The sequence below is a fragment of the Chenopodium album genome, chromosome 6 (genome assembly GCF_948465745.1).
Source record: "Chenopodium album chromosome 6, dcCheAlbu1.1, whole genome shotgun sequence".
In the NCBI taxonomy this organism is placed as follows: domain Eukaryota; kingdom Viridiplantae; phylum Streptophyta; class Magnoliopsida; order Caryophyllales; family Amaranthaceae; genus Chenopodium; species Chenopodium album.
The window spans coordinates 7,274,059-7,289,887 of NC_137839.1; the positions used below are offsets into that span (position 1 = coordinate 7,274,059).

The following is a 15,829-nucleotide window of genomic DNA, read 5'->3' on the forward strand; positions in this document are numbered from 1 at the left end:
TGGCATCAGAATGACACCTGCTCTGGTCTAAACCAATGCAGGACCTCTGGGATTGTACATGGATGAGAAGTAATGCAATACATCAGCTACATCCTACAGGTATCCGTCTTTTCAACCATAGTTAATTTTCCTTTTCTGTCTTTTTTTTGCACACTGATATACAGCTTTCAAAACTAATAGCTTACTGTTTTTCTCAGTATTTCAATTCCATCAACTACAAACCCTATACCCTACAGGAATTTCTTTTTAAGAAAAAAAAAATAAAAATCGTTACTTTTCTTTGTTCTATAGTACTTGTGATTTTTGACATCCAATGGTAACTTAAATTTATATACATAGTAACTAAAATCGTAATTAGGAACGTTACAAGTCACGACTTCTTGTGATATTATCTCTTGCTTGTTTATGAGAGTACTTGCTGAAATTAAACACTATATATGTGTTGCCAAAAAGAAGTAACATCATTTTTGCTGTACACATGCTAGGCTGATGACTCTTCTATCATGTCGGAGCTGGTATGCATCAAATTTCGAAGGTCTATTTTGATGTGTTTCCAGAGTACAAGTTTGAAGCATACAACTCAGACCTTTGGATTAGCAGAATTGTGGTAATGCTCTTGCGCAAATTACATATAACATCACGGGAGTGGCATCTTGCTGATTATAGTTCACTCCAATGCTCGTGGACATGCTACGTGAAGTGACCAATTCAGGCAAAAATCTTTGTTGAAGATACATGTTTGAGGGTGTTTGAGAAAATTACTCCTGAAAAATATATTTATGTAGGAATGCATGATTTGTGAATTGTGATTAAAGAAGGTGTTATCCAGATAATCTTGTATGAAAATCATCATTATTCATTAATTTTTGTAATTAGTCTTCATTTTTTAATACTTCTAGTGATTGAAAAAGGCACGACTTTAGCTTACATTTAAACTTAAAAGTACTCCATAGTCCGTACTAATGTATTCATTTATTGTGTTATCTTGTGTTAAAGTACTAAAGAGGCTCTTTTTTCTTTTTTTTTTTTTTTTGAAAGAAAGAAAATGGCTTTAAGATAAGCTAATTTGTCCACTTTTTATTTGGCCAAAAAAAGGAGGGAAAAAAAGGAGTATGTTAACTCTTTTTCAATGTGTTCCTTCAAATGTTAGAGATCTAAAAAGCACTTCTTAACCCCGAATTTTCAGGATGTTTACAAATTGCTTTGGTAATTGAAGGAGCCAAGTCAATTATCATAATTCCTCTGTCATAGTTTCTTATAGTCAATTTTGAGTTTCAAAATGATAATCTCATTTGTTTTTTAAAGTACCATTAATATAATTATTTTTTTACCAATATTTTTTTCAATTTGCAACAATATTTATACAAATTTAACTTTTTCAGGTAATATTTTTTTTTCTTGTAAAAAAAAAGGTAATTTTTTTTTTTTTTCGAAACCAGGTAAATTTTATTTTTTCATGTAATTTTATTACTTCCTTTCTCAACTTTTTTTTGCATAACCAATGTAAATTTAACTTTCCAATGTACTATAGTACTTATTAATTCTCGTGAACATTTGCTCATAAAGGACCATCAATAAATTTGTTGAAACTTTGACAAATTTTATATGTATTACTCCTATTACAAGTTTACAATTACAATAATTTTAAATAGCTACACCAATCAAACAAAACTATCTTCCAACACAATTTTAATTGTAAAATTGTCCATCAAGATCAACTACGGGTAGTAAAATCTCACATAAATATGTTTAAACATCTTAACATTCAAATTATTATTAAAAATCTATACACGATTATTAGTAAAATAATGGAGAAAGTGTGGTACACCTATTATTTAAAGAGCTCCTAAACACAACTACCTTAAGAAAACATATTGCCTTTTCTTATCTCTTCCCCAATGATTCTTCTCATTGGATGCATGAGATGATGTAGGCTCTATTCAAGTCTAAGAAAGAGACATCTCAATTTTTTAAAGATTCTAAACATTATAATGTTGAATTTGAAATAATTAAATAACATAAAGAAAATGTAGAAAAAATCCAAGGAAGACTCCAACTAAATTGGGAGTTGTATATAGAATTATTCAAATATAAAGGCTTTCCCCAAATTGACAGTCAAGAAGAGAATGTCTTGATCATATTAGAAAAATAATTGTACTAATTGACATTATTTAAAATGTAAATTGACAGCTTCTACATTGAATGGAAGACCCCTTAAAGGGTATATTTCTGTCTTGATTAGCCTCATCATAGGTCATTGGGTGTCTTGCATGTGCAACTATTCATAATCATAAGGCATTGGTAAATTATGTATGTGCACAATAATGTGCATAATAAATTAATAATGTGTAGTATAAAAAGTGTAATACCAAATACAACCTCCCATGTTGAACTCTATAAGTAGTTTTTTTTTTTTAGAGAGCCACGAGGGCGGGGGTGAGAATCAATCTCAGGATCTCCTGAAATCGAGAGGGAAGCTCTAACCACTTGAGTTATCCCTCACTCTTATAAGTAGTTAGAAATACTATCTCATTTTTAAGTTTATAATGGTGTATTATGGACTTATTTGTAGACATTTTATTTTATATTTTAAGGAAAAATATATGGTCAAAGTTATTAAAAAATCAAGTATGTCAATTAATTATTATACAACGGTAGAGAGTTTAGTGGAGTCATGTCCTCTTTAGCTTAAAAATATAATATTCAGTAAAAAAAAAATTTCATTTCAATAAAAAATAAGTTCAGTTTAGGGCCTATTTACTTCAGCTTAATTTCAGTTCAGTTCAGTTCAGTTCACTTCAGCTCCTAATTTCCTTCTCTCATAAAATATTCATTTCAGCCCTATTCAAGTCAGTTCAGCTCCAATCAATTTGATTCAATTCAGTTCAGTATTTGTGAACAAACCCTTAGTAAAAATGTTTTTTTAATCCTTAACTTCAAAAAACAAATATAACAATTAATTCAGTTCATTAAAAGTAATTTCAGTTCAACAAAATTAGTTTAATTTAGTAAAAATAAATTTAATTCAACAAAAATAAAGTAAAGAGAACATGACCAACAACTTTAAAAAAAAAAAAAAAAAAATAGAGTTATAAGACTCCGTTCACTTCACCTTATATTTGTTAAACTGAAATTATTTTGGCTGAACTTTTTTTTTTTTTTGACAAGTATTTTGGCTGAACTTTGGGTCTGTTCTCATACGTTTATTTTCAATTCAGTTCAGTCCAGTCCAGCTCCTAATTTCCTTCTCTTATAAAATATTCATTTCAGTTTAGTTTAGTTCAGTTCAGCTCATCTCAACTGATTTCAGTCTATTAGAATAGGCCCTTAGTTACATTTATTGAACTAAAATTAATTTTATTGATCTGAAAATTATGTTTACTAATTCCCTATTAAAATTACTGATTTTAACGAAATTGAAATTTTTTACTAAATTGAAATTAATTGTATTAAATAATATATTTTTTTAAGGTGAAATAAATTGGGACTAATTAATTAAAGATAGATGGAGTATACGTCTATGAACCCTAACCACAATTCAAACATTTGAACCCAACAAACAAACCTAATTAATTAAACCGTGTAACCCCATATTAACGTGGCTAATACGGGTTTGGGTTATAGTCAAACTCAACCACAAGAATAAAAAGAAGACAACCAAATCAAAATTGTGTTGGTTTTTGCAGTCTTTTTTTTTTTTTTTTTTTTTTGTTTAATTTAATTTCTTTTTTTTTTTGTTTGTTTTTCCAAACATAAACAGCCAATTAACAATCAACGACTCATTCCTTCGTCAATGGTCACCACCAAGAAGACCAACCCACATTATTTTTCATTTTCATCTTTTTTTTCTTAAACAATTTCAAAAACAGCTCCCAAATCTCTCACCAAATTCAAATTCAGCCCTTGAAAATTCCTGGGAATTTAATTTTCTTCTTTTTCAATCAATTTAATTCAATTTCAATACCCAACAAAAAAAACCCATCAATTTTTGGATTTTTTAAAAAAAGATTCAATTTTGGGTTTTTTGCAAGTTGAATAATGATTGATTTAGCTAGGAAATTTCCCAATAATTAATTTCATAGACAAAAAGAGAGAGAAGAAAAGAGCATAAAAAGACCAAGTCTTTCTTCAATCTTCCCCAATTTACACTATTTTAAATAGTATATATACTATCTCCTTCTTCTTCATGCTCTTTAAATCTCTTTTCGTTGATTTTTGGTTTCTGGGTATTAGATCTTGAACATTTCATAGTTTCTTTTAATCTAGATTTGAACTGGGTACTTTGAATTTCTCGCCTTTTTCAGGTATTAATTACATCTCATTATTAATTTTTTTCTAATATTAATTACTCATTACTTTTGAATTACTTTTGTGTAACTTTTAAATTGCTTTTTTTAATTTATGATGGTTTTAGGATAGATTCTGGAATCTGGGTATTATTTGTTTTTTCAATTTATCATCGTATGAAACTATAATTGAAGTTAATTGGTTGTTTGTGAATAGATTTTTGGTGAAATTGTTGATGTTTTTTTGAAAGTAATTGTGGGTGTTTCTGGGGTTTTCGTGTGTTAGGTTGGTTTGACTCCTTTGGAGGGAAATGAGTTTTTGTAAAAAGAGGCTTTTTCGTTGAAAGTTGGTTTGACCATTTTGAAGGAAATATGTGCGTTTATATTTACAATTAAGTTTTGTAGTTTTCATGTGGTTTGCGTGATTAATATAAGGTTAACAATTGCAAAATCGAAGTTTTGAAATCAGTAATTTCTTTATGTTGTGTTTCTATATGCTTCATTATCTATATTCTGGATCCCCATATTCCTCACAAGTGCATATACATGATTAAATAATTAAAACTCCGAGAAATTCGTTATATAATCGAAATCTTCTGATTGTTTGTTTGTTCCTATGTAACGATGTTGTGGGTGAAATGCTTTGCATTGTTTTGTCTGTTGAAATGAACTCTTGCTGGTTTCATGTTTGGTAGTTGTGAAAAAACAATGCAATAGTTCTTCTAATGGAATCAACTCCACTTTTACAGACTCCGTTCCTTGAGCATTTGAATATCTCAATTTTGTTGAGGTGGTGTTTTATTTCCATCTTGCTTAAGAGTGAAGCAAATAGTGATATTGAGGCCAAAATAGGTCATGTTTTGATTCTTCTGTGATATATTGGCTAAAAGATGAAGGCAACAGAAGCCTGGGGCTTAAGCATGCAAATTTTGCCAATGCATCGCCATCGACATGTTTCTAGGAGACCAGTTTGGATTATTGTGTTGGTTTGCTTGGTCAGCTTTTTTGTGATTTGTGGTTATGTATATCCTCCCGAAAACTCCTCAGCCTGCTATGTTTTTTCACCAAGAGGCTGCAAAGCTTTTCAAGAATGGCTTCCATCTTATACTAGAAGAGAATTGACTGATGAAGAGTTGGCATCACAAGTTTTAGTTCAAGAATTTTTGAGAACTCCTCCTCAACAGACTGAAAATCCTAAAATTGCTTTCTTGTTCTTAACTCCTGGATCATTGCCTTTTGAGAATCTCTGGGATGTATTCTTTACTGTAAGTGTATTATTTATCCTTCCTACATTTCATTGTAAACCTTATTTATGCAATGCTCTCAATTTGGTACTGACAAGCTTAAGGGATGAGCCCTGTCTAAGAATTCCTATGCTATACTTTATAGCCTCTGAGTTTAGCTAGTGACTATATAGGTCAAACGTCTATTCTGTACTTATTAACTTGGGAACCAAGAAATAGTACTTGTATCGTTATAAGATTGAAACGTCAATTTACAATGTACAAGTATTTAAGCTCTGACTAACTGTGTTTCTAGTTTTATAATACTTGAATTTAAAAGTGTTAAAACAGCCAGTAGCTAATGTAGGATAGCTGATACATATTAGTTTTAAAATACACTTCACACTTCTTTCATGTTTCTTTTAGAGCCTTAGAGGCTATGCAGTTAATAATAACTTGTGTTGTCTCTGCATTTTTTTTAAGAAGACTGTTTGGAAGTCATGCAGTTGGTGGTTATTGTGGGTTATCTAAGATTAGTTTGTCATAATCCATGTACTTCCTTTTCTGTGCTATAAGCTAAGCTATGCGTCTTTGCATTTCTTAGTAGTTCTCTTGTTCCCTTCTCCCTTTAGTCCCATTCATTACAAAATCTTACTCCTATATAAAATCCCATTTCCTCACTGTGTTATGTTTTTTTTCCTGCCTCTGAACAATCAAACCCCACTTTTTTTTTTTTTTTTTACAACCAAATCCCATGACCCTCCTGAAAAGAAGTTAACAGTTTACATAGTTTTTTCTACAAAGTGATTCCTGGATCACGGAATTAGTTCTGAAACGATCACCTAATATCTTGTTTTCTTTACCTAAAAAGAAAAGAAAATGAAATTCTACAAGACCATTGTATTAACTAATAAGTGCATTGATATTAATATTGGTATTGAGCTCCCAAGTATACAAATTTTAATAATTTTCTCCCTTCAATGACATGGGAACAGAGATGAATTTAATAATTTTCTTCAACACTTGCCAATATTTTTTTTAAAAAATAATTATCTAATTTCTGACTAGAATAAATTAGCAATGCATATTTTGCATGTAAATTATCCCATGAATGGCATTAGCTGACTGCTTGTTATGATCTTACCTTAACAAATCTTGTTTAGTCAATGCTGCCAGAGGATAGCTATCATAGTGATAAGATTGATTCTGCTGTCTTCTGAAAACTTTATTAACTGCAATATGTATCTTTTCTATTTCTTATATGTGTACCCTTCCTCCCTTAGTTATTCTTTTTATTTGGCAGTCTCATGAGAGTCATGACTCATGATGGCAAGTTTAGTTTTTATGTTCATGCATTCTCTTATAATTTATCTATCTGTTTATTATGCTCTGAGATTACTCATCTAATATGGCAGGGTCATGAGGGAAAGTTCAGTGTTTATGTGCATGCATCTCAACGAAAACCTGTACATCAGAGCAAATATTTCATTGATAGAGACATCCATAGTGACAAGGTTTGTACTTTCTAGATTTCACTTAATTTCTTATTTGTACTGAATATTGTGCTGGTTATTAATTAATCTTTATATTAGTTAAAGGAACCCATTAAAGTGGTGTCACTTTGAGATAAATTGATCAATCATTTTTTGCATGTACAAGTTGAACTGATTTCTTTTAATGGCACAAATAAATTTGATGAGACATTTTTTGCAGCCCTAATCTATGAAAATTATAAAGATCTGACAATTATGTGAATACATTGTTGCCTTTTGTCACAGGTTGGTTGGGGTCAAGTTTCAATGATAGATGCAGAACGACGCCTTTTGGGCAATGCACTGCGAGATCCTGATAACCAGCACTTTGTATTGCTTTCTGATAGGTGTGTATAGATTGCCTCCAAGTATTTGTTATTGTTCCATTATGTAGCACAGTACCCTTGGCTTCTGATCTAATACTTTTCTTTACTTGCAGTTGTATTCCGTTGCACAGATTTGAGTATGTGTACAACTATCTTATGTACACAAATGTTAGTTACATTGACAGGTGAGTTCAGTGAGTTAAACATTTGAGCTTTTATGTTTCATTAGTTACTGTGTGATGTGGTCCTCTATACAGAAAGGTTATTGCTTGTACTGTTTGCATAGCTTCTTAAAGTCAAATAGATTTGAGTCAGTTTTGAAATGCACATTAATCCTGTTCTTTTGCCTTTATCTGCCAGTTTCTTGGACCCAGGTCCTCATGGAAATGACAGGTACTCACCACATATGTTACCCGAAATAGAAAAAGAGGACTTCCGTAAGGGTGCACAGGTGAGAAATCACATATCATTCCCGAAAAGTGCTTATAATAATGTCATGAAACAACTGCTGCTTCTGAAATTTGGCTTTAAATTCAATTGATTATTATGGTACTGGTTGAATCTTATTTTGATGCTATATTTTGTGTCAAATACTGCATGCTTTAGTTGTCTATTTTTCTGTAGTTTTGGCCATTTTAGAAGCCATTCCACTTTTAGATTCTGTCTGATATGGTAAATTATTCATGCACTTTGACCAAATTAAATTAAACATCATGTCTTTCTTGACCGTTCTCATTAGACAAAGGTGCCTAAATCTCTTCTATCTCATCAAGTCATCATTTTGATAAGCACATAACAGACTTATGGTTGTGTTTTACTACCCCTCTCTGTTTTTTTTTTTTTTTTTCAAGTGCCCAGTGTTCCAATGAAGAACTTTGACAAATTATATCTTTAATTATAAAAAATTGATATTCAGAAACTATACATTGAAACGATCCCAACAAGTACTAAGTACCCACATGACCACTTGTGTATAAATCACTAACATTTGTCAAAGTGGATTACATACACAGTGCAAAAAGTCAAACTGGGGCTTTTAAAAAAACTGGGGGAGTATTTTACTTTACAACTTCTTCAAACAATGTCTACATAGATATTTTCTGTCTGAAAATTTCTTTTCTTGTAATAATTGTAGCAAAAATAGGTATAAGCTCGTTGCTTTTCATCCTTGACTTGTAAGTATGCATCTTACCAACAGTCTCTTTCTAATCCAATTTATGCCATCTGTTCGGTGAACATTTGACTTGTGGTTGAAGTGCCTATTGAAGAATGAAAAAAAGTAATATTAAATCTGTGCTAAACAGCGCATATAGGCTTGTTGGGAAACATAGGTAGCCTTGTGTTCCAAATCTCATGTAAACTTATGACAATTGGCTTTAGACGGTCTACTTGTATAGCTCCATAACTCTATTATAGATTCTACTTAATAATTATACAGGCTTGTTGGGAATTATAATTAGCCTTTTGTTCTGAGATTCACGTTAACTTGTGACAATTGGTTTGGAATTTAGTAGCTGTTTGGTGTTTCTGTCTACACCGGTTTATCCCATTATGCAATTTTATATATGCCAAGTTTCATATCATGGTATCTATTATGTACTAATTATTAATGTTACGTTTATGCAGTGGTTTCACTTGAAGCGGCAGCATGCAATGATTGTAATTTCTGATACCCTTTACTATTCGAAGTTTAGAAATTACTGCAGGGTGAGCTCCTTTCTTTGCTATAGAACATGGCATAAGTGCATATCATTTAGATAAATTTATACGGAGGCTTTTATTTAGGTCAAAGCAAAATGTTGATCAATCTTTTCTCTTAACAGCCTGGCTTTGAGGGACGCAATTGCTATTGTGACGAACATTACTTGCCAACTTTCTTCAATGTGAGTGTCACTAAGAATGCTCTCTCTGTCCAAACCACTATATATTATCCGTTTCAGTCCAACTAAGTTTGTTTTTTGGCAATGCATAGATTGTTGATCCAGGGGGGATGGCAAATTGGTCAGTAACTCATGTTGATTGGTCTGAACATAAGTGGCATCCAAAATCCTATAGAGCACAGGATGTCAGCTATGAACTTTTGCAGAAAATTACGGTATGATCCTATCTTGTTTATGCAATTAGGCTCATCTTCTCACTTATAATCCATTAATCCCCTTAACAAATAGGAATTATCTTAGAAAGAAAAAATAAGTTTGAAGAATATATAATTGTTACATTGCAACTGAACATGGGCATATATGGAAGTATTTTCATGTTGATGATTCCCACTTGACTTAATTTGTATGCCCCATTAACCACTATAACCAGCCAAAAGAAGTACGACGTAGTTTTTGTTTGGTCAATTCTCCTAAAATGAAATGTTTGTATTTTATTTTTTTTATTAATTGCAAGATTATTTCTACTTTTAAAACTTAATCAATCAATTATTTAATATGCTGCTCCATAAGGATAGTTCTTGGAAATATGTATGTGCTTTTGGAATATATACTTTAGAACAACGGGAGGATTTGGGTATTTTTTGTTAAAACCTTGAGGTTTGATTTTCTAGTTCAAGAACAAGATGCCCTATATTAGAACATCATTGGTAACTAGCTTTCCTATGATAAATTGAAAATACCGAAGTATATGTTGAATGTCCTCGTTAGGTGTTGAAAGAATTTCTGTGTATTCGGAAGTTAAAATGTCTTGTCAAATGTAGGTCAACAAAAGTAAGGCAGTTTTTCAATGATTTTTAAGTATATAACGACAATTGAATCACAGCATCCCATATCTTAGTATACCTTGATTAAAATACACCTTAACATTTTCTTATATTCCAAGATGCCTAGAGTGATTCTTGTTAATAGAAACAATAACAAGGGAAACAATCTTGCTGATTTTTGTGTGTGTTTTAGATCTACTAGGCGTCTAAGCATGATTAGTACTCTCAGTGTGTTACTGTTCTTTATTGGAGTTGTATGACTTATATCAGTTAATCTAATTGTAGAATACTAACAATCTATCATGCTTTTGCTAAAACTAGTTATAATTCTGAACTCTTTGTTATTGATATTGCAGTCTATTGATGAAACTGTGCATGAAACTAGTGAAGCAAAGGTAAATTTTTTTTTTAAAAATATATTTCATAAAAGTTTTTAAGACGACTTAATTTTTTAATTAAGTTATTTCTGATTTCTGTCATTCAATATTTGCAGAAGCAAGTGATTGTGAAGCCTTGTGTATGGAATGGAGTGAAACGCCCTTGTTATTTGTTCGCTAGGAAATTTTACCCGGAAACTCTGGACATTTTGATACAAATCTTCTCCAACTACACTGCTTCTGTATAAGCAATACAAAAACCAGAGTTTTGCTTTGATCGATGCCTTTCGACCACCTTTTTGTCTCCATACATAGCTTTTCCCGTTGTAAATGTCCATGCCATACAAAGACCTGATTCTAGCTGATATGTTAGCTGCCTGGAACAAGAGTATTATTCTTCGAAGGTTGCTACTCGGAAGATTCAATGTCTATTCTTTTCCCCCCTGTATTCTTCTGTAATTTTGCCGATGTAACAAACATTTTCTCAGATATTGACACAGTTGAGGGAATCAATTCTTAGATAGATATAGTAGAACTAGCTTGCAGATTTTTACTGTATTTTGCTTCAGCTAATGATAGCAATGCTAAGTTTCTAATCAAATACTCCGTAATTTTCCCTCTATTGGTTTTTATTTTCTTTCAGCAATCAGTAACACAGACATAGTGAATTCAATTGGGTATACACTATATAGTAAGCCAAACATTTGAATAATGTATATTCGATCAGGTACTTCTTTCGCCAATATTTCAACATATGGCTCATTTGTCGTTGCCACAATGTAACAGAGAACAAGAGCTATGAAAGGAACGAACACGCAGCATAAGCATCTCAGGCTGGGACGAAACAAAATAACTAAATAATTCTTCAGCCTTAGCCAATCTCTTGACATCTCTTAAGCTTTAGCCATTGGCACATTGCCCAGGGTGGCTGTACTTTTTCGAACATTTAGGGCTAACTTCAGAATTTAGATCTTAACTTGCTGCTGTTAATACTCTTGATGATAGTATAACTGCACTCTCGGCTACTAGTGTAAAATGCTGCACTCAAAGATAGTGAGAAATAAACCTCGTCTTTTAAAAATTTGTCCAATTCCTTTTGATTTCCTACTGTTCTAAGGCAGTAAGAGCATATCATAATATTGTCAAAAGGTGTTCATCATTTCTTTAGGATTTTGAAAGAATTTCAAAAAGATTTTTTTTTTAAAAAACAATTTGAAAGAGATAAATTCAGCACCAAAGTACTTCAAACAACCCTTTAAAAAAAAAGTTGTATCCTAAGAGTGTTTGTAAACTCTCCCTAATGTTGTGTTATACAATTAATGACACTAAGCACTCTTCATATGGGGGCTAGAATTTTACTACTCCAAGTAAATAACAAAACTCTAAACACTATCCTAGATCGAATTACATGGAATAGGAAACTAACATAATTAAAAAACAAATGATGTTTCCCATTTATAACAAAACACTATTATCTAAATACAATCTAATAAATGTAGGAAACTGATGCAAATTTATCTCCTAGTGAATTATCTAGTGTACATAAAAATGAGCAAGCATCACAAGAATCCATGTCACTCCAAGTCTTCAACCACTTGGACACTGGGAACTGGTAGGCAGCAGCACGGACTAATTTGACACAAGCAGGAAGCGGACTGGGCTACCTCAGTCTTAGTGAACCTCTCCTCAGTTGGCTTTGAAGTTCCTTCAAAACCTAAAAAAACCCGGAAACCACCTCAGCATCACTTACCATACTGAGCCTGTACTCTACAGTTCCTGAAATGATAGGATTACGTGCCTCCTCAATCCCACTACCAAATATCAATCTTCCCATCTATTCCCAAGCCTTTAAAGTGCCAAACACAGCAATATATATTCCCACTACCTTCTTAATCTTCATCATCTGAGCTTCCCTCATCACTGGTATACTCATCACTATCATCATCTTGATCCAAAATATCAATCCGAATATGCGGCACTTGTATAGGTTCAGGTGCCCTCGGAAACACAGGTGGAGCAGCAGGCAGTGGTGGTTGTTGACCAGCTCTAGCAGCCATAGGAAGAGATTCCAATGGGGGCAAATTGATCGGATCTCCAGGCTTCCATCCAGCTGGAGGTAATGGTATATCCATAGGAAGTTCCACAGGCATACCAGGTTTCCAGCCAGCTGGAACTGTAATATTTGGAGGCATGAGGCCCTTAATTGCAGCCATGGGGTCGGCAGGTGGTAAAGCAGGGGTCTCGATGAGGGGTTCAATCTTTTTCTCGTCCTCCACTGTTTTAAATAGCCCTACATCGAGATCAACAAAGGCATAGAGTTGGGAGGCTCGCATTTGGTCCTCCTGCGGGGCAGGTGGGAGAGCCCCACGAAGTGGCCCCCCTGCACCAAACTCAGGTGGTGCAAAGGTTGTATAGCTGATTTTGTGAGCATATGATATGACATCTGACAACTTTAACTGAGAAGCAACAGTAGTATTGCTGCAAGAACTATCTGAATCTTCTGATTTTAATCTTTTTGGACGGCGATAATCAGCATAATCATCAACCAGAATGTCAAGAACCCGCTCAGCTTCTTTAAGCTTCTTAGCAAATGAAAGAATAGCAGAATCTTTGGCCTCGATTTCCTGGTTTAACTTTTGTTTAGCGTCTTGAAGATCAAGGATTTCTTGTAGCTCTGCAACAGCTTCAAATAACTGAGTTTGAAGTGATGTGAAAAGGGCAATAATTTCTTTAGTAGTAGATGTAGAAGCGTCGATTGGGGGAGTGGTTGTAGAATGGGTTTGAGAAGGAAGAAAAGTTGGAAGAGAGCTACGAAAGGAGTTAACCCAAACAGAACGATTAGGTGATACCTCAAAGAGCTTGGCAGCTAAGGCTGCCATTTGCACCAGAAGTGCTTGGGCCCTTTGAAGAGGAGGAAGAAGAGATAGAAGAGTGGATGAGGTAGTTTTTGGAGTTGGTAATACAACCTGCTGATGGGATTGGTTAGACTGGGTGGGTTGCGAAGAGGACTTGGTTGCACTGGGACTTTGAAGAGCCGGTGAATTCGGATTCGACAGGCCAAGCCTAGCCGGCGATGGTACAACCTGGTGTGGAAGACTTTGTAACATTTTGAATACGTTATGCTCCCTGCTTAACAGAACATAAAAATTCACATAAAAACATCCAACTCTGCTAAAACTACTTCGAGTAGTAACCAATATATCAAAAGCTAGGAAGCATGAAAATTCCCAATTGTTTCCGAAACCCAAACATTCCGATGGCCATCCCCGAGCCAGAGCAGGAGGGGCAACCGCCCTAGGCCGGCAGTGGCGGACCTAAAAATTTGACAATGGGGGACAATTTCAATCCCAAATCCATTAAATAATACAATTCAGCTACATTCTACTAAAATATCCTCCGAGTCTTCATTATATTCTTTGAAATCGATCAATGATATCTTTATTGGGGACTTGTAAAAACACTTCTTTCTCAATGAAAGTAACCAAACAATCATAAAAATTCAACAAAACATAAAAATTCAGTTAAAACAGGAATTCCCAATTGTTTCCAAAACCCAACCATTCCGATGGCCATACCCGAGCTAGTAACCAATATATCAAAAGCTCTGATTTCATAGTAAAACCCTAACATTAAAGTGTTGTGCAATACATTAGCAACCAAATTTGATTCATAATTTTAGGGATATTTGATTCAATTATCGATCTCATAATTTTAGGGATTTTTGATACGATGATAACAAATACAAACAGCTTACCTCAGAAGTTGCTTCAATGGGTGATACAAGAACTAGAATCACGCCAACTGCGCTTCAACGGAGAACCAACTGCGCTTCAATGGAGAACGCCAACTAATCCGAGAGAGAGCAATTCTATGGATCCCTATGACCCGTCACTGTTATTAAAGGAATAGATACGTCTAATAAAGTACGAGTTATAAGGATTTTTTTTTTTTTTTTTAAACAAATAAATATAGGAAAATTTATTACAAATAATCTCAACTTTCGCGTATTCGCTTTAAATAATTTCAACTTTGACTGTATTCGCTCAAAACAGGCTCATATGACCGGTAACCTATTAAGCATGTAATTTTTTTTTTTTTGGTAAGTTAGTTGACCCGTGTCATTGTGTTAATGGTTGAAAATATAATTAAAAAAAATAAAAAAACCTAACCCCATATGGCCAAGCCCCCAACCCACGACAAACACCGTCGTCGGGCCTGCCATCGGCCTAGCCCAAGTCCCCGACCTCAGCCTGCTGAGACCCTCCCACACGCAGTCACGTTGGCCCACGCCAGCACCACCTTAACCGACACCCCTTTCCCTCAAACAACCAATCCCGCAACCTTCACCAAATCTTTAAAATACCATCCCCACCGCTAAAAACCACCAATCGCCCTTCTACCACCATCGAAACCATTGCGTTAGAGTTCCGATGGTGGTGGAGGGGCGGCTGGTGGTTTTTTATGCGGTGGCGGAGGTGTTTTAGGGATTTTGGGTGGTCGAGTGGGTAGGATTTCGGGGGTTTTAGGCTACGAAACTGGAGGTTTTGGGGGAAAAGGAGCTACCATCATGAGCTACAAACCGTAGCTCGAACGAGCTTTATCTAGTCAATAACTATATACTAAAAGATACACAAGCAATGACATCTCGTATATCCTTAGAGGGTTTTTTTTTTTTTTTTTTTTTTTGAAAATTCTATTTAAGAAACAAATCTTTTACATATATAAAATAATAATTGATTATAAAGTATAATACTGTAAAAGAATATTAACCAATTAATTTATGATTAGAATATTAACCAATTAATACTCTACAATTAAAATATGGATACTTCAATAAGACAATAATACTTGCCAAGAATGACACATAAACATGTTGAGTTAATCTTAGTGTGATTATTTCTTGTCATTTTTATTGTTCCATTGAATTGATATGAATAAAACATAAGAAAGTCAAAAATTACAATAATATAATGTTAATTTAAAAAATAATTGTTAAAAATTAGATCTAACCTAGATTTGGGAAAAGTTATCCCTGAATAAATAAAATCATTTATGTTTTATTGATAAAATTTATTTTTGACCAAAAAAATGACATGCGTCATATGTTTTAATTGTTGTTTTGTTCCCAATTTTCAATTCAAATATTATGTGTTTGAACCTATTGGGATAGGTACATAATGACATAGTTCATATCCATACGACCGTACCAAAAGCATAAAACAAGTGCATAAAATGATAAAATAACGAGCCACTCAAGGATATGAGAGCCGTCTCAAAAGATAATATAGCAGAGTTAGTAGGGAAGCCTTTGCTAATTGCTACGGTGCACCGTGCAGATGCTTAGAGTATGCTTCCTGGAGTTCAGCAGGAGGATGGTAATA

The 15,829-nt window shown here is 33.5% G+C and overlaps 1 protein-coding gene and 1 pseudogene across 3 annotated transcripts; one reads left to right on the plus strand and one right to left on the minus strand.

The window, feature by feature from the left end:
• The first annotated feature begins 3,747 nt into the window (after positions 1-3,747).
• LOC145634457 (glycosyltransferase BC10-like) lies at positions 3,748-11,092 on the plus strand. Its single transcript, XM_081685883.1, has 11 exons — positions 3,748-4,304; positions 5,036-5,551; positions 6,925-7,023; positions 7,288-7,388; positions 7,481-7,552; positions 7,728-7,818; positions 8,994-9,074; positions 9,191-9,250; positions 9,340-9,462; positions 10,428-10,466; positions 10,565-11,092. The coding sequence occupies exons 2-11, from the start codon at positions 5,177-5,179 to the stop codon at positions 10,694-10,696; spliced, it is 1,173 nt and encodes a 390-aa protein (XP_081542009.1). The 5' UTR covers positions 3,748-4,304; positions 5,036-5,176; the 3' UTR covers positions 10,697-11,092.
• Positions 11,093-11,669: 577 nt separating this feature from the next.
• On the minus strand, positions 11,670-14,359 carry LOC145634458 (mediator of RNA polymerase II transcription subunit 4 pseudogene; annotated as a pseudogene). Of its 2 annotated transcripts, none has more exons than XR_014113415.1 (2): positions 14,203-14,359; positions 11,670-13,574 (listed from the first exon to the last, which is right to left on the minus strand). The product of XR_014113415.1 is annotated as a mediator of RNA polymerase II transcription subunit 4 pseudogene, transcript variant X1 (transcript). The 2 variants fall into 2 exon arrangements; XR_014113416.1 differs by having other exon boundaries at positions 11,670-13,762; positions 14,203-14,346.
• Between the last annotated feature and the right edge of the window lie 1,470 nt (positions 14,360-15,829).

Excerpts from the sequence above, each read along its gene's own strand:
- LOC145634457 (XM_081685883.1), top strand. The coding sequence starts at position 5,177 with ATGAAGGCAACAGAAGCCTGGGGCTTAAGCATGCAAATTTTGCCAATG. Across the intron at positions 9,075-9,190 it reads AGTTTAGAAATTACTGCAGG|CCTGGCTTTGAGGGACGCAA; the intron begins GTGAGCTCCTTT and ends TTCTCTTAACAG. Across the intron at positions 9,463-10,427 it reads AACTTTTGCAGAAAATTACG|TCTATTGATGAAACTGTGCA; the intron begins GTATGATCCTAT and ends TTGATATTGCAG.